At 42.2% G+C, this 18,076-nt stretch overlaps 1 protein-coding gene across 1 annotated transcript; it reads left to right on the forward strand.

Moving 5' to 3' along the window:
• The first annotated feature begins 1,430 nt into the window (after positions 1–1,430).
• Positions 1,431–13,551, forward strand: polr2h (RNA polymerase II, I and III subunit H). The gene is made up of 5 exons (XM_043702255.2): positions 1,431–1,577; positions 3,920–4,003; positions 6,999–7,092; positions 9,275–9,358; positions 13,132–13,551. Exons 1-5 carry the CDS (start codon positions 1,505–1,507, stop codon positions 13,247–13,249), a joined length of 453 nt encoding a protein of 150 aa, XP_043558190.1. The 5' UTR covers positions 1,431–1,504; the 3' UTR covers positions 13,250–13,551.
• The last annotated feature ends 4,525 nt before the right edge of the window (positions 13,552–18,076 follow it).

An 18,076-nucleotide genomic window follows, 5' to 3' on the forward strand; every position in this document is an offset into this window, starting at 1 on the left:
ATAAATGCAAGGTGCTGCATTTTGGGAAAGCAAATCTTAGCAGGATTTATACACTTAATGGTAAGGTCCTAGGGAGTGTTGCTGAACAAAGAGACCTTGGAGTGCAGGTTCCTAGCTCCTTGAAAGTGGAGTCACAGGTAGATAGGATAGTGAAGAAGGCATTTGGTATGCTTTCCTTTATTGGTCAGAGTATTGAGTACAGGAGTTGGGAGGTCATGTTGCGGCTGTACAGGACATTGGTTAGGCCCCTGTTGGAATATTGTGTGCAATTCTGGTCTCCTTCCTATCGGAAAGATGTTGTGAAACTTGAAAGGGTTCAGAAAAGATTTACAAGGATGTTGCCAGGGTTGCCAGGCTGAGCTACAGGGAGAGGCTGAACAGGCTGGGGCTGTTTTCCCTGGAGCTTCAGAGTCTGAGGGGTGACCTTATAGAGGTTTACAAAATTTTGAGGGGCATAGATAGGATAAATAGATAAAGTATTTTCCCTGGCGTCGGGGAGTCCAGAACGAGAGGGCATAGGTTTAGGGTGAGAGGGGAAAGATATAAAAGAGACCTAAGGGGCAACTTTTTCACGCAGAGGGTGGTACGTGTATGGAGGCTGGTACAATTGCAACATTTAAGAGGCATTTGGATGGGTATATGAATAGGAAGGGTTTGGTGGGATATGGGCCGGGTGCTGGCAGGTGGGACTCGATTGGGTTGGGATATCTGGTCGGCATGGATCGGTTGGACCGAAGAGTCTGTTTCCATGCTGTACGTTGCTATGACTCCATGACTCTAAGTCTATTTCTGTGTCCATAGCTGGCTTACAGACCAAGAGATATTCCAAACAATTTATATATTTCAGGTTTACAGCACCTCCCATACTTTTCATATATCTCCATCAATGTTTAAAATACAGTTAAAAACAGAGAGACCTAAAAAAACTAAACTGATTTATTTACATTAAGAAAAAACCTTTCAGTTAGGGACATGGTGGCTCAGTGGTTAACGCTGCTGCCTCACAGCACCAAGGGTCCCAGGTTTGATTCCAGCCTTGGGCGACTGTCTGTGTGGAGTTTGCACATTTTCCCCATGTCTGTGTGGGTTTCCTCCGGATGCTCTGGTACCCTCCCATAGTCCGAAGATGTGCAGGTCATGTGAATTAGCCATGCTAAATTGCCCATAGTGTTAGGTGCATTAGTTAGAGTGAAGTGGGTCTGGATAAGTTCCTCTTCAGAGGGTCGGTGTGGACTGGTTGGACCAAAGGCCCTGTTTCCACACTGTAGGGAATCTAATCTAAACACTATATTGTATTGTGAAACACAAAAAAATACCTTGATTAAAGATGGCGGGAGAACAGTCAAATGCTCACACAGTACTGTTGCCAGTCTGCTGGGAGGCAAAGCAGGTCTGCCAGTATCCCGGCATACTGTGAGAAATCTGTCGTGGCCTGTTCGGCAGGCGTTTGAAATTATCTTGCTTGTGTTTGCTAGCAGTTAACTGTAATTTTGTTTGTACAAGGATGGCAGGAATTTTATTTGAGGATATCTTTGATGTGAAGGATATTGACCCGGAAGGTATAAAGTTTGACAGAGGTAAGGAAAAGAGATGCGTGAGAATGGGCTCAGGTAGCTCCGCTCGAACACAGGGAAAGGAGCAGAGCAGAGCCATCCAGCCTTCGTCGTCCACTTTTAACTCAAACTCTTCACAATCTTCCAGTGCATCGTTTAATACACAGTGTCTAGTTCATTGATTTGACCAGTTCCTGTAATGTTGTACATGTGTTTTCCTGAAGTTTGTAAAAGCCCCAGTTGGACCGAACAAACCCTATTGCGGCTTCCACGGCAGTCAGCAATAATTTAGACCACATTTACAGGCCCTGTTCCTACCCTTTCATTTAAATGTTTATTTTTTAAAAAAAGCAGTATCCTATTTTTCCAGTCAACCTGTTCAAACATATTGTGACACCTACACTTGTTCTTAATTGTACATTAAGTACTCAGTCGACCCACGCGTATTCCCCCCTTCCTTCGCCACGAATACTGGAAGTGAATTCCCACAGCTTTGTAACAATACAAAAATCTCCTGTCTTCTTTTGCATTTGAGATTTCAATGACATTCCTCCAAAGAGTGACCTTAATAATTAGGTTTAATTTTACTTAATTCACCTTCTGCTGTAGAAAACAGGCACAAACACACTTTCATTAAAGTAGTTAAAACAGCTGATATAGGAGAAAGTGAGGACTGCAGATGCTGGAGATCAGAGGTGAAAATGTGTTGCTGGAAAAGCGCAGCAGGTCAGACAGCATCCATCAGGCAACATTTCTGAAGAAGTGCTCATGCCCGAAACGTCGATTCTCCTGCTCCTTGGATGCTGCCTGACCTGCTGCGCTTTTCCAGCAACACATTTTCAGCAAACAGCTTATATATACCTGTATCATTCTTCAATAATTTTAAATTAACATTATGTTGCCTCAAATTTGTGTTCTTTCAACTCTGTATCCAATTTTTAAATCTATCCCTGTTTCCTCATAGGCATTAGTGTCTTATTATAGTTTGTATATAATAGTCATCAGCACCTATTGCTTTATTCATAATATATCTTTTATGGTAAAACCTGAATTTTCATTAACTTTTGTTTTTTTACTGGTTTTAATTGGCTATAAATCCATATCCTTAAATATTTCTGCTCTTCCTCCACAACAAAACTACTTCTGTTCTGAATTTAGTAACTTTTTTAACCTAAGGGCATCACCTCACACTTTGTAAACATTTGCCTCAATTTATCTGCTTTTAAAACTCTCATTCATAACTTTAATACTGCAGAATTTGATTACTTAGAAGGCTTCCAAGTTGACTTCCCATATTCTGTAAACTTGAAGTCATTTCTGTTGCTCATGTTCTAACTTGCACAAAATCCTTTTTTTCACATCACCCCTGTCCTCGCTTACCTATTGTGTTTGCTGTTTCAGCAATGCCTTGATTTTAAAATTCACATCCTTCTTTTCCAATCCTTCCATTGGCCTACCCCTCCTGAATATTTTAATTCCATCCTACGTCCCTTTATCACGTCTGGGTTGGGGAATCCAGAACTTGAGGGCATAGATTTAGGGTAAGATGGGAAAGGTTTAAAAGGGACCTAATGGGCAACTTTTTCATAAGAAGGGTGGTCCATGTATTGAATGAACTGTCAAAGGAAGTGCTGAAGGCTGGTACAATTATAACATTTACAGTTACAACATCTGATTGGGTAAATGAATAGGAAGGGTTTAGAGGGATATGGGCCAACTGCTGGCAACTGGGACAAGATTAATTTAGGATATCTGATTGGCATGGACAAGATGGACTGAAAGGTCTTGTTTCCATGCTGTACACCTCTGTGACTGTTATGCCTGGATTCGTTTATTTCTGGTCTCTTGAGCTTCTTTGACTATTTTTGTTGTTGCAAATTATGTTACATAGTCTCTGACTCTGTTCTGGAGTTCTCTTACTAAACCTCTCTCTACCTTCTACCTCTCATTTATCCCATAAGATGCTTCCAAAACATAACTCTGAGCAACCTTTTGATTGTCCAACTTACTGTTTCCTATATTAACAATGTTATCTAAATATAAGTTGTTGAATTCCACCTGCCAATTTTTAGTCCATTCCCCAATTCAACAACATCCTGTAATATGCTGTTGCCTAAATCTGTCATTTTCTGCTTGAATTAATTTGGTGCACTTTGGGTTGCCTTGTATTTTATGTATTTTTAATGAGGAGGATGCACTATAGTGCAAAAAAAATGAACTAACAAATGTGCAATCATAACAAAAATATTACTCTGACAAAAAGATAGTGTTTGATTGTGTAGCAGATAGTTCAGATAAACTAACGACTAAAAGTAACATTTAGATACCTTTGGGCAAATAATAGAACTTTTCTGCTGTTTTTACAGTTTCTCGCTTACACTGTGAAAGTGAATCCTTTAAAATGGATCTAATACTTGATGTAAACATTCAGATTTACCCTGTTGAACTAGGTAAGAATTTCAATTAACACATTTTTGTGGTTACTGTGTTTAAAAATTCCAGTTCAGTTCCAATCCAGCTCAAGCAATGTTGCTATTATGGAAGAATTGAAAGGTCTTTTCATTTGACACCTGCAGTGCTGCAAAAGTGGCAATTTCTCCTAGTATACTAAAAGTGGCAGGGGTGGACAACTTTCAGTTGTACCCCAAGGTAATATTACTTCTGGATACCAGGCTGTCATTACCAGTAGAAGTTTTAATGTGTTTCTAATCTTTTGTAACATATTTGTAGTAATTATAGTTATTGTGAAGACTATCTTATTTGAGATTACATTGGTGTTTACACATCCAGTGCAATTTGCTGAGCTGGTATCCGATTTGATAAAATCCAAACTGGTTCCTCCAAAATTGCTTTTTGATAATTGTGTCCTTCAGTTTCATGAATTGGGCTCAGGAACTGTAAACCCTGTGCCCACACCTCCTCCCTCACCTCTATCCAAGGCCCTAAAGGAGTCTTCCACATCCATCAAAGTTTTACTTGCACATCCACTAATATCATTTATTGTATCCGTTGCTCCCGATGCGGTTCCCTCTACATTGGGGAGACTGGGCGCCTCTTAGCAGAGTGCTTTAGGGAACAACCCGCACCAATCAACCACACCGCCCCGTGGCCCAACATTTCAACTCCCCCTCCTACTCTGCCGAGGACATGGAGGTCCTGGGCCTCCTTCACCGCCGCTCCCTCACCACCAGACGCCTGGAGGAAGAACGCCTCATCTTCCGTCTCGGAATACTTCAACCCCGGGGCATCAATGTGGACTTTAACAGTTTCCTCATTTCCCCTTTCCCCCACCTCACCCCAGTTCCAAACTTCCAGCTCAGCACTGTCCCCATGACTTGTCCTACCTGCCTCTCTTCTTTTCCACCTGTCCACTCCACCCTCTCCTCCCTGACCTATCACCTTCATCCCCTCCCCCACTCACCCATTGTATTCTATGCTACTTTCTCCCCACCCCCACCCTCCTCTAGCTTATCTCTCCACGCTTCAGGCTCACTGCCTTTATTCCTGATGAAAGGCTTTTGCCTGAAACGTCGATTTCGCTGCTCCTTGGATGCTGCCTGAACTGCTGTGCACTTCCAGCACCACTAATCCAGAATCAGTGGTATAAGTTATCACTAAGAGTTGCATGCTGGAATGTAGTGCAAATTTATCATATGAAATTTGTTTTTCATTATATTGGTCTGATGAAAATGTTTAGGTTTTTCAGGAGTTGAAAATCTTCGGTGTAATGATGTAAGGACATTTAGAAATGCTTTGCTTGGTTGTGTTTTGGTTTGATAACATTTATAGTATTCCTCAGATGTAAAAAAACAGTTTGTACTTTTTTGATGTACATACACGTCTTACATAGATTTTAAGCAGAGAATATTAGTAAACTCATTTATACAATTTAGGAGCAAGTGAGGACTGCAGATGCTGGAGATCAGAGCTGAAAACTGTGTTGCTGGAAAAGCGCAGCAGGCCAGGCAGCATCCAAGGAACAGGAGAATCGACGTTTTGGGCATAAGCCCTTCTTCAGGAATGAGGAAGGTGTGCCAAGCAGGCTAAGATAAAAGGTAGGGAGGAGGGACTTGGGGGAGGGGCGTTGGGAATGCGATAGGTGGAAGGAGGTTAAGGTGGGGGTTGGGGCGGAGAGGTCGGGAAGAAGATTGCAGGTCAAGAAGGCGGTGCTGAGTCCGAGGGTTGGGACTGCGATAAGGTGGGGGGAGGGGAAATGAGGAAGCTGGAGAAATCTGCATTCATCCCTTGTTGTTGGAGGGTTCCTAGGTGGACGATGAGGCGCTCTTCCTGCAGGCGTCGTGTTGTCATGGTCTGGCGATGGAGGAGACCAAGGCCCTGCATGTGGGGTTCTGTCCTGGTGGCGATTGGAGAACCCTACTGGTCGTCACCTACCACCCCACCAACCTCCAGATACATCGTATCATCCTTCATCATTTCCGCCACCAGACCCCACCACCAAGGATATATTTCCCTCCCCTCCCCTCCCCTATCAGCGTTCCAGAAAGACCACTCCTTCTGCGACTCCCTCGTCAGGTCCACACCCCCCACCAACCCAACCTGCACTCCCGGCACCTTCCCCTGCAACCGCAAGAAATGCAAAACTTGCGCCCACACCTCCCCCCTCACTTCCCTCCAAGGCCCTAAGGGATCCTTTCATATCCGTCACAAATTCACCTGCACCTCCACACACATCATTTACTGCATCCGCTGCACCCGATGTGGCCTCCTCTCCATTGGGGAGACAGGCCGCCTACTTGCGGAACGTTTCAGAGAACAACCAACCCAACCGCCCGTGGCTGAACACTTTAACTCCCCCTCCCACTCCGCCAAGGACATGCAAGTCCTTGGCCTCCTCCATCGCCAGACCATGGCAACACGACGCCTGGAGGAAGAGCGCCTCATCTTCCGCCTAGGAACCCTCCAACCACAAGGGATGAATGCAGATTTCTCCAGCTTTCTCATTTTCCCTCCCCCCACCTTATCTCAGTCCCAACCCTCGGACTCAGCACCGCCTTCTTGACCTGCAATCTTCTTCCCGACCTCTCCGCCCCCCACCCCCTCTCCGGCCTATCACCCTCACCTTAACCTCCTTCCACCTATCGCATTCCCGACGCCCCTCCCCCAAGTCCCTCCTCCCTACCTTTTATCTTGGCCTGCTTGGCACACCTTCCTCATTCCTGAAGAAGGGCTTATGCCCGAAACGTCGACTCTCCTGCTCCTTCGATGCTTTCTGACCTGCTGCGCTTTTCCAGCAACACATTTTTCAGCTCATTTTATACAGTTACACTATTCTTGAAAGGAAGTAAAATAGACTGTCGACAAAGAAAATATATTTGAATTTATTCAAGTTTTGGATTGTATGTAGAATAATCTGAGGAGTTTTTCAAGTTGTAAAGTTGTCCCCTGTCATGTTGAAAGTTTCTTTCTCTTCATGCTTTTCTTCAGGTGACAAGTTTCGTCTTGTGATAGCAAGTACTCTTTATGAAGATGGAACGCCAGATGATGGAGAGTATAATCCCACAGATGACCGGCCATCGAGGTACACATAGAATGATAAATCTTACTGTACAGATAGAGGCCATTGAGCCCATCTTGACAGTGCAAGTCCTACGAAACAGCCACCTAATAAGTTCCACTCTACTCTTTTCTCATGGCCTTGCTGTCTTTACAAACATTTATGCTTTTTATTGAAAGTTGCCATTGAATTTTTGTCTATCATTCTTTCAGAAAATGGATTCCACATCATTGTAACTCACTGATAGAAACAGTTTTGCTATTCTCATCTTTTTGGTTTGTGATGGTTTGAAATCTGTGTATCCTGGTTGCTGAACTACCAGCTATTGTGAATGGTTTCACCTTCATGATTTTGAACACCTTGATTATACTTCCTCTTAATCCTCATTGCTGCTAGGACAACAAGCACAGACAGTTGTCTATCCAGGCAACTGAAGGTGCCTTTCTTGCAAATCTCTCCAACCTCTCCAAGACCTTGAACTTCATCCTAGAGCTTATAAATGTTTGTAATAAGCCTGTTCAGACATGCTGTTACACTCTAGAGCAGGGCAGAATTGCACCTGGGACTCCTGGCCCAAAGGGATGGGCAGTACCGTTGATATCCCTAGAGTGTGATACTCCAAATTAGATGCCTTGCTCCAGCTGAGGCCTATCCATCAATTTAGAAAGGGTCAATAGCATTTCTTTGTCTTGTGCTTCACACAGCTACCAAAAGCTTTGTGAGGTCCAGCTAACAGAGATTTTATTTATGAACATCTGGTTGTGAGATATTCTTGGAAAATTTCATCTAGGTCTCTTCCTGATGTGGTCAGCTTGGAGGTTTATAGATTCAAATCTCCCAGTGAATTACATTGCTTTACTTCTCGTCAAAGATCACTTGTAAGTGAGAAAATAATCAATGACGTTACATATCCTGAATAAAAACAGGACCATTCATTCTTTGCAGATTGTTTTGTTTTCTCTTCAAAAGTACCAGGATGTTTGTTATCACTGTGAGCCTAACATGCCTCCCTGTCTGTTTTGCTTGCTGATTCAAGTTGTGAAAGTTGTTACATGTTTTTCAAATGGAAATTCTTATCTTGATTATCACAGGACTGGCTACATATCCTATTATGCTGACAGTATTGGCTACATTATCATCATGCTTAGAGAGCATGCATGCTACATTTGTCTGCTGTGAGGTTATTACTGCATATTTAAACATATAATTTTAATTATCTCAAATAGTCTGATTTCATTTGCTTTTGTACTCTGTGACTCTATTTGTAAAGCTGAAAACCCTGAATTGTTTTGTTAACAGCACATGAAAGTGGAAACAGACCCTTTGGCCGAACCCGTCAATGCCGACCAGGGGTCCTAAACTGAGCTAGTTCCATTTACCTACATTTGGCCATAGCCCTCTAAACATTTCCTATCCATGTACCTGTCCAAATGTCCTTTAATTGTCATAATTGTATCCACCTCTACCACTTCCTGTTCCATAGCTCGTTCCATATATGAATCACCCTCTGTGTGAAAAAGTTGTTTCTCGGGTCTCTTTTTTTTGAAAAACTTTTTCTCTCCTAAACTTAAACCTGTACCCTCTAGTTTTAGACTAGAGGGAAAAAGACGTTTGCTATTTACCTTATCCATGTTCCTCATGATTTTATAAACCTCTAGAAGGTCACCACTCTGCCTCCTACTCTCCAGGGGGAAAAAGTCCCAGGCTATCCAGCCTAGCTTTAGAACTCAAATTTCCAGTCTTGGTGACATCCTTGTAAATCTTTTTTGTACCCTTTTCAGTGTAATAACATCCTTCCTATAGCAGGGCAACTATCCACAAAGATTTCTGTATGCAAACTCTGTATCTCTATATTCTTGCATCCCCTTTAAAATTGCACAACACTGAACCACATAGGTCGATGATAAGAAAGCACTGGAGAACAGATATGTAACATTATGGTTTTATACAGTACATGGATTGTATCTGGTTCATTATCGCCTAAAAATGTTGCAAAAGCAGACATGTTGTTTTGATAGGTTGATTGCTAAACCTTATAATTGCCACCTACTTCAAATTATCACTTATGATTTTTATCATAAAAATAATCGAATCTTGGGTATAGTTAACTCATGATCAACTGAGTCCAAAAAAAAAAGTATGTTCTGTTTCTGGGGATTTATTGTCTCATGTTACTTAATGTTATTTCTTTTCTATATTCTAACAGGGCTGACCAATTTGAGTATGTCATGTATGGAAAGGTTTATAGAATAGAAGGCGATGAGAGTTCAACTGAAGCAGCCACCAGACTGTAAGTATCGAATGATGTGAACCAGAATGGAAACGTAGAATACAAAAGCAGAAGTTGGCCCTCCAAACTGACTTTCTCATTCAAAATGTTCGTAGCTGATAATCTAACATCGTACCCGGTTTCTACTTTGTTCCCCTGTTCTTTGATCCCTTTAGTCCTAAGAATTATATTTACATCGTTCTTCAGTGTTTTGGCCTCAACAGTTTGCGGTGGTAGAGCATTCCACAGGCTCACCGCTCCCTAGGTGAAGCAATTCCTAAAAGACCACTTTTGGAATATTGCATGCAATTCTGGTCTCCCTACTATCTGAAGGACGCTGTGAGATCTGAAAGGATTCAGAAAAGATTTATAAGAATGTTGCCAGGTTAGAGGGTTTAAGCAATAGGGAGAGGCTGAGGCCGGGTCTGTTGTCTCTAGAGCTGAGGGGTGACCTTACAGTGGTTTATAAAATCATGAGGGGCATGGATAGGATAAACAGACAAGGTCCTTTCCCTGGGGTGGGGGAGTCCAGAACTAGAGGGCATAGGTTTAGGGTGAGATGGTAAAGATATAAAAGAGACCTAAGGGGCAACATTTCCATGTAGAGGGTGTTGCGTGTATGGAATGAGCTGCCAGGGGAAGTGGTGGAGGCTGGTACAATTACAACATTTAATCGGCATCTGGATGGGTATATGAGTGAGAAAGGTTAAGAGGGATATGGGCCAAGTGTTGGCAAATGGGACTAGATTAGATTAGGATATCTGGTCGGCATGGATGAGTTGAACTGAAGCTGAACATCTCTGTGACTCTCTGACTTTACCCCTTATCCTTAGACTGTGACCCATGGTTCTGCAGTCCCCAGTCAGAGACAACATCCTCCTTGTATCTTCCCTGTCTAATTTTGTAGAATTTCATAGGTTCCAATGAGATCCTGTCTCACTTTTCGAACCGATCAGTCTATCCCTGTGTGTGAATCTTGCCATCCCAAGAATCAGTCAGATAAGCCTTCCTTAAACTCCCTCAATAGCCAAAATCATCATCATCAGATAAGGAGGCCAAACTGAACACAATACAGGCAATTTTATGTTTTACTGAAATTTTATGTTTCTTAAATGGTGAGTTTTATTACTTAAAAAATATATGCTACACATGGTCATTGAGATAATTTGGTAAAATCCTTTGATGCAATTATCATTCAAAATCTGGGTTCTTATCAAGACAGACTGTACTTTCTGAAATTAGTCATCGTGCACTGCTATTTGGAGCAAATCTTTTCATTCCTTAATCTTTGTTCAATTCTGATTAGAAAGAAGTCTGGGGATAAGTGCTTGCAGTTTGTGATGAATAGAAAGATGTTAGAATAAACTTTGGAAATTGACCCTTCATCCGTACATTACTGGCAAACCTAGTAATTCTTATCTGTTGAAAACTATTCATATGAAGATGGTGGTCATCCCTGTGTAGTCTACTACTGTTGGATAAGGAGCTTGAGGATTTTAGGTTCAGTGATGATGCAGCCCTAGTCTATGCAAGGTAATGGTGTAGTAATATTGTTACTGGATGAGTAATCCCAAAATCCAAGTAGTATTCTGGATACTTGGGTTGAAATCCCATCACAGCAGATTGTGGAGTTTGAATTCAATAAAATCTGGAATTAAAATTTGAATAATGAACTCAAAATTATTAAATCATTAAAAAGCCATCTGGTTCACTAATGTCTTTTGTGTGCTTAGCTGTTCTGGCACACATGTGACTCCAGACCTACAGCAATATGGTTGATGCTTAACTGGTTAAGTCTTCAAATGCCATTCATAAAAGTCAATTCAATTATATCAACTATTGAAAAAAAATCCCAAAAAAGGACTAAAACTGATGGACCATCTGATAGTGATCTTGGCACTGGAAACAACAATGATAATCTCAGCACTGTCAACCCTGCACAGTCCTCCTTATTACTATCTGAAGGCTAGTGATTAATTGGGAGAACTGTGTCGAACAGCTGAATGATGCAGATGCTTAACATCGTCATATTCACGCAACCATAACTTACACACCATGACCCAGACAATACCATCACCTTCATGGGTTTCAATAGCAGGACATGCTCAGCAGAGATAGCAGTACAAAGGGATACAGTTGGGAAGTCTTTCCCTGGGAGTTGTCAAAATTGTCTCCACATTTCCACGTCCCATGAAACGTGAAGGCATCGGGTTAAACATGGGCAAGGCGGGGGGGTGAAACTGTAAGGTTCGTCTGGCTGGAGTCCTACCTCACAGAAAGGTGGTTGTGGTTATTAGAGGTTACTTGCCTTAGGTTGGGAACATTGCTTCAGAGTTCCTCAGAGTAGTGCTCTCAGCCCAACCATCTTCAGCTGCTTCATCAATGACCTTTACTCCATCATAAGATCATTTACTGATAATTGTACAATGTTCAGCGCCATTCACAACTTCTTGGATGCTGAAGCAATCCATGTTCAAAAGCAGCAAACTCTGGATAATATCCAGATTTGGGTTGACAAGTAGCAAGTAACATTCTTTTTGCCATATAAGTGCTAGACAATGACAGTCTTTAATAAGAGAATATTTAACCAGTATTCCTTAATGTTAAGTGGCATTACTATTACAGAGGAATTTTGATTATCCGAAGGACACGGATGGCAGTATTTTGTTCGGTTAATCGAATGCTGGATAACTTAGCCAAGTGTCGGGATCTTGCAATCTTGTTTGGATAATCGAAATTTGGTTAATCGAATGCCGGACAATCAAGATTCCTCTGTAGTAAACTCCCCCAGTATCCATTGGCCATAAGCTGAAGTGGACTGGCGAACATAAATCCTGTGGCTACAATAACAGGTCAGAGGTGAGAAATTTTGCAGCAAGTAACTTGCTTCCTGACTCAATAAAGCTTGTCCGCCATCTACAAGGCACAAGACTGGAGTGTGATAAAGTATTCACCACTTGAGTGATAAGTGCAACTTCAACAACATTCGAGCTTGACACCATCCAAGACGAAGGAGCTTGACTGATAAGCACTATGTCCATGAGCACTCCACCACTGAAGCCCAGTAGCAACTGTATGTACCATATACAAGATTAACTGCAACAATTCACTGAGACTCCTTACACAGCAACATCCAAACCCACAACCATTGCCATGTAGAAGGATAAGGGCAGCAGATACATGGGAACACCACCACCTGCAAATTACTTTTCAAGCAACTCACCATGCAAATTTGTAAATAAATTGCCGTTCCTTCAGTGTTGCTGCTTAAAATCCCTGCCTAACAGTATTGTAGATGTACCCACACCAAATAGACTGCAGTAGTTTACGAAGTTGGCTGAACACTACCTTCTCAAAAGCGACTCGGGACAAAAAATAAATGCTGGCCAATCTAGCAATGCCCACATCCCATGATTGTTTTATTATTAAAGATAGCAGGGAACCCAGAGGCAATGGTTTGCTATTTATCTAGATTTCCCCTTCTAGGTTTGGGTATTGCATATTTTGCGGTTGTTGCTGATGAATCCTTGATGAATTCTGTCGTGAATACTATGAACAGGACATGCTACTGTCACAGTATTCTGGTACGAAGAATGGTGGTCATTTTGGCCAATAGATACAATGCTGATCAACTGGCAGTATGTTCAATAATACGTTTGATTAAATGACTTCTGATACTAGTATCTCAGCTTGTTGGTAAATATATCCTATATGCTTAGAGACTGTGAAAGCAGAAACATTGCTTTCTTGAAATTGATGCAGAAACACTCATTGTGGATTTTCCCTCTTTTCAGATCAGCCTATGTATCATATGGAGGTCTACTGATGAGGCTTCAAGGTGATGCAAATAACTTACACGGCTTTGAAGTAGATTCCAGAGTCTACCTGTTAATGAAGAAGCTTGCTTTTTAAGTTACATGGACAATAATGATGGCAATCCGAATGTTTCTTGCTTTATCATTGAAATCAAGTTTGTTTGTTGTTATATAATCAACAAGCATTTATTGCCTTACATTTCTAGTTTCCCCTGTTTTAAAGGAGATTATGTAGAAAAGTAACTGCCTAAGGAAAAGTATTTGCCTCACTATGTGAAACAAAAGAATATTTTATAAACTGGCTATTAAGTAAAAAGAAAGAACTTTTAATAATAGGTACAAAATGGGTGTACTGGTAATTGAACTTCTCATTGCAAATAAAAATATGCTTGTGTTCAATGGTAAAGGCTTATTTACAAAGAATTAGTGTACCACAACCAATATTATAACCAGTTTTACTTTTCAACAAATTTGATCTGAAAGAAGGATCAGTTGATTTGTAATATCTGTGGGTCGACAATGGGCAAACTAGGATCTCTTGAGAATGCAAGGGGCAAACTAAAACCTCTGGTATTTGGTCATTTCAGCAGCAGAAATATAAGTGGGATTTTCAATGTGGGCTTTAGGACAGTGCTGTAGCTTCAACTGAGGACAAGAAGCCACACTGCATGAGAAACAGTCACAGGAATTGTTCACTCAATTGCTTTTCAGAGGAAAGAGGTTACATTCTGAGAAAAATTGTCTTAAAGTCAGAGAGTAAGATAGGGAGGCAGAGATTTCAGCACATGCAACTGAAAGCACAATCACTGATGCTGAAGCGATTATAATTGGGGATTCTTAAGATGTCAGAGTTAGAGGAGTGCAGATGTTGTTGAGGGTTATGAGTTCAGAGGAGATTCCATAGATTCAGAGAGGTGAGGCCATGAATGAATTTGATACAAGAATATTTTAAAAGCAAGTTTTTGTTTGACAAGAAACCAGTGTAACTCAGTGAGTGCCCAAAACAGAAATTGCTGCAGTCACTCACTAGGTCTTGCAGCATCTGTGGAGAGAAATCAGAGTTAACGTTTCATATCGAATGACTGTTCCTCACAATGATCTGATTTTGTTTCTGACTTACAGCATCTGCAGTTCTTTTGGTTTTTAACTCAGTGAGTATACTTGGCTGATAAGTGAGCCAGCCTTAATGTAAGTTACGTCTCTGAAGCAGTATTTTGATGACCTGAATTATTTGGAAGGGCGAATGTTGAAGTGCAGCCAGGAGTGGTTTGGCATAGTCAACACTGGTGCAACCAATGATTTGAACAACACATGAGCCATGAACATATGAACAAGATTAGGTCAGCCTGCTTTGACACTAACATATGGCTGACCTGATATTGGCGAGACTAAGCAGATGCTATGACATTGGATGAATGGATACCGTGCAACAATTGCCTGACAGAGATGTGCCCTCCCAGTCGGGGAACACTTCAGCAGTCAAGGACATTCGGCTTTGGATCTTTGGATGACCGTCCTCCCAGGTGGACTTCAGGATACGCAACAATGCAGAGTCGCATAGCCAAGTTTAGTACCCATGAGGATGGCCTCAACTGGGTTCTGGGGTTCATGCCACACTACAAGTGACCCCACTACACTATACATCCTCAACACACACGCGCACACCCTTGCATATAGGCATATGCTTCATCACACTTGAGGACACACTCTACCAAGCACCTCTCTATCGCAGTCACTCACTCACTCACACACGCACGATTCTATGGGGTGAATTTGCATTTGCAGATACATTCGATTTTGTTCAAAAAGCACACAATCTGTAGGGAATTAGTCCATGAGACATTTTATAAATTCCTACTTTGACAATAGAACCGCTCTGACTCAACATTGGGATACAGACTAACCTCACACATTTAATGCATTGTCTGAGCTGAGATATCACCTTTTTAAATAAAATTTTAAGTTATTGTGGGACTGTGACTTGAAAGAAATTCTAGGATTTACATATTAATCAAACCCTGCATCCACATTCTAAGTGATTAAAAACTTCCCCAACAGGAAACCCTGGATGAATCATTTAAAAATCACACAACAGCAGGTTATAGTCCAACAGATTTATTTGGAAGCACTACCTTTCAGAGCGCTGCTCCTTCATCAGGTGGTTGTAGAGTATAAGATCATAAGATGCAGAATTTATAGCACAAGTTTACAGAATTACGTAACTGAAACTATATTTTGAAAAAGAGCTGGATTGTTTAAGTCTCTCTTAGAATAAACATGTTGGTTCTGAAGGATTTGTGTGATTTTTAATTTTGTACACCCCAGTCCAACACCGGCATCTCCAAATCATTGATGAATCAGGACATACAGAACCTGCTATAAACCAGGTGTAAGGCCTTCAGATCAGGAGATCCACTCAAATATAAGGAATCCAAGTATGACCTTCACAGAGCCATTAAGACAGCCAAGAACTAATACCAATCCAAACTGGAGACCAGACAGTCTCCCAGCGACAATGGTAAGGACTGAATGACATCACAGGTTCTAAAAAGAGAAAGTGCAAGATAGCAGACGATAAAACATCCCTCCCAGATCATCTCAACGCCTTCTATGCTCGTTTTAAGCAGAGTTTCGGCGGAGAGGTAACACCTAGTCCGACAAGTCCTGAAGTACCTATCCCAACAGTCACTGCATCAGAGGTCAGATCAGTTTTCCTTCATGTGAATCCAAGGAAAGGTGGGACCAGATGGATTGCCAGGCCGTGCATTCAGAGTATGCACAGATCAACTGGCAGAGGTCTTTTCGGACATCTTCAACCTCTCTCCGCAGCAGGCCACTGTCCCTGCCTCTTTCAAGAGGGCCAACCTCAACCCTATGCCTAAAAAGGCTCATGTAGCATGTCTCAATGACTACCGCCCAGTGGTCCTAACCCCAGCGGTCATGAAGTGCTTTGAAAGGCTGGTCATGGCATTAATCAACTCCAGCCTCCCCACTACACTTGACCCACTCCAATTTGCTTATCGGACCAACAGATACACGTCAGATGCCATTTCACTTGCCCTTCACTTCTTCCTAGAACATCTTGACATCAAGAACATATACGTAAGAATCCTACTCATTGACTACAGTTCAGCTTTCAACACTGTTATCCCTGCGAGACTGATTACTAAACTTAATGATCTTGGACTAAGCCCCACCCTCTGCAACTGGATCCACAGTTTCCAGACCCACAGGCCACAATCGGTGAAGATTGAGGATAATAGTTCATCCTCATTAACACTCAACACTAGAGCTCCCCAGGGGTCCATACTCAGCCCCTGACTGGACTCACTGTATACCCATGACTGCATTGCCAAATACCAGACTAATGCCATTTATAAGTTCGCTGATGATACCGCCATAGTTAGTCGAATCTCAGATTGCGATGAAACAGACTATAGATGGGAGGTGGAAGACCTGGAAAAATGGTGCAGTGAGAACAACCTGGCTCTCAATGCCGGCAAAACCAAGGAACTCATTGATTTTCAGCAAGATGTTACTCATGCCCCCCTACACATTAACAGCGCAGAGGTGGAAAGAGTGTCAAGCTCCTAGGGGTGGTCATCAACAACAAGCTTTCTTGGACTGTTCATGTGGACACACTGGTTACAAAGGCCCAACAAAATCTCTTTCTCAGGCAGCTGAGAAGATTTGCCAACTTTTATAGGTCCGTCATCGAGAGCACTCTGTCTTGATGTATCACTACCTGGTATATCAACTGTAACATTCAAGATCGGAGACGGTTACAGAGAGTGGTGAACTTGGCTCGGACAATCACATACACCAACCTCCCATTGAAAGAATCCATCTGCCAGGCCCGCTGTCAAGGAAAGGCTGCCAGCATTCTCAAAGATCGATCCCACCCTGGCAATGGTTTTCTACAATCTGTATCATTGGGGAGAAGATACAGAAGCCTGAACACACACACCAGCTGGTTTCGAAACATTTTCTACCCTACTGTTGTTAGAATACCGAATGGACTCACAAACGCTTAGCGTTCGCCTGTACCTATGTTTTGGTTTTTGCCGCTGTTTACCTATTATTTACTATCTATGCTATTTAACTCCGTGATCTGCCTGTATTGCTCGTAAAACAAAGCTTTTCACTGTGCCTAGGTACACGTGGCAATAAATTCAATTCAATTCAATATTTAACAGCAATCTAGGTTTGTTCAATACATTGCATCAGTTGTATGACACTTTGATCTTTTACTATAAATTCTGTGTACAATGATCCTGCCCCACTGGGTACCTGATGAAGGAACAGCGCTTAGCTTGTACTTGCAAATAAACATGTTGGACTATAACCTGGTGTTGTGTGATTTTTTTAACTTTGCGACAGTGAGTATTGCAGATCAGAGTCAAGATTAGAGTGGTGCTGGAAAACCACAGCAGGTCCGGCAACATCTGAAGAACAGGAAAATCGATGTTTCAGATAAAAGCCCTTCATCAGGAATGAGGCTGGGAGCCTCGGCGGTGGGGGAGAGATAACTAGGAGTGGGGTGGTGATGGGGGGATGGTAGCTGAGAGTGCAATAGGTGGATGGAGGTGGGGGTGAAGATGATAGGTCAGAGAGGAGGGTGTAGTGGATAGGTGGGAAGGAATATTGACAGAAGGATCAGGGTTGTAAAGGGAGTGGTGATGGAGGAGGCCCAGGTCCAGCATGTGCTCAGCAGAGTGGAAGGGGCACGGTGGCTCAGTGGTTAGCACTGCTGTCTCACAGCTCCAAGGTCCCAGGTTTTTGCACATTCTCCCCGTGTCTGCATGGGTTTTCTCTGGGTGTTTCGGTTTCCTCCTATAGTCCAAAGATGTGCAGGTCAGGTGAATTGGCCATGTTAAATTGCCCATAGTGCTAGGTGCATTAGTCAGAGGGAAATGGATCTGGG

Source organism: Chiloscyllium plagiosum, unplaced genomic scaffold (assembly GCF_037043375.1).
Source record: "Chiloscyllium plagiosum isolate Xiang-an unplaced genomic scaffold, Cpla_swu_hap1 HiC_scaffold_13, whole genome shotgun sequence".
NCBI lineage: Eukaryota > Metazoa > Chordata > Chondrichthyes > Orectolobiformes > Hemiscylliidae > Chiloscyllium > Chiloscyllium plagiosum.

Bases quoted from the DNA above. Each gene is read 5' to 3' on its own strand.
- polr2h (XM_043702255.2), top strand. From the start codon at position 1,505: ATGGCAGGAATTTTATTTGAGGATATCTTTGATGTGAAGGATATTGAC. The intron at 7,093-9,274 runs GTACACATAGAA...ATATTCTAACAG, and splicing joins ACAGATGACCGGCCATCGAG to GGCTGACCAATTTGAGTATG. The intron at 9,359-13,131 runs GTAAGTATCGAA...CCCTCTTTTCAG, and splicing joins ACTGAAGCAGCCACCAGACT to ATCAGCCTATGTATCATATG.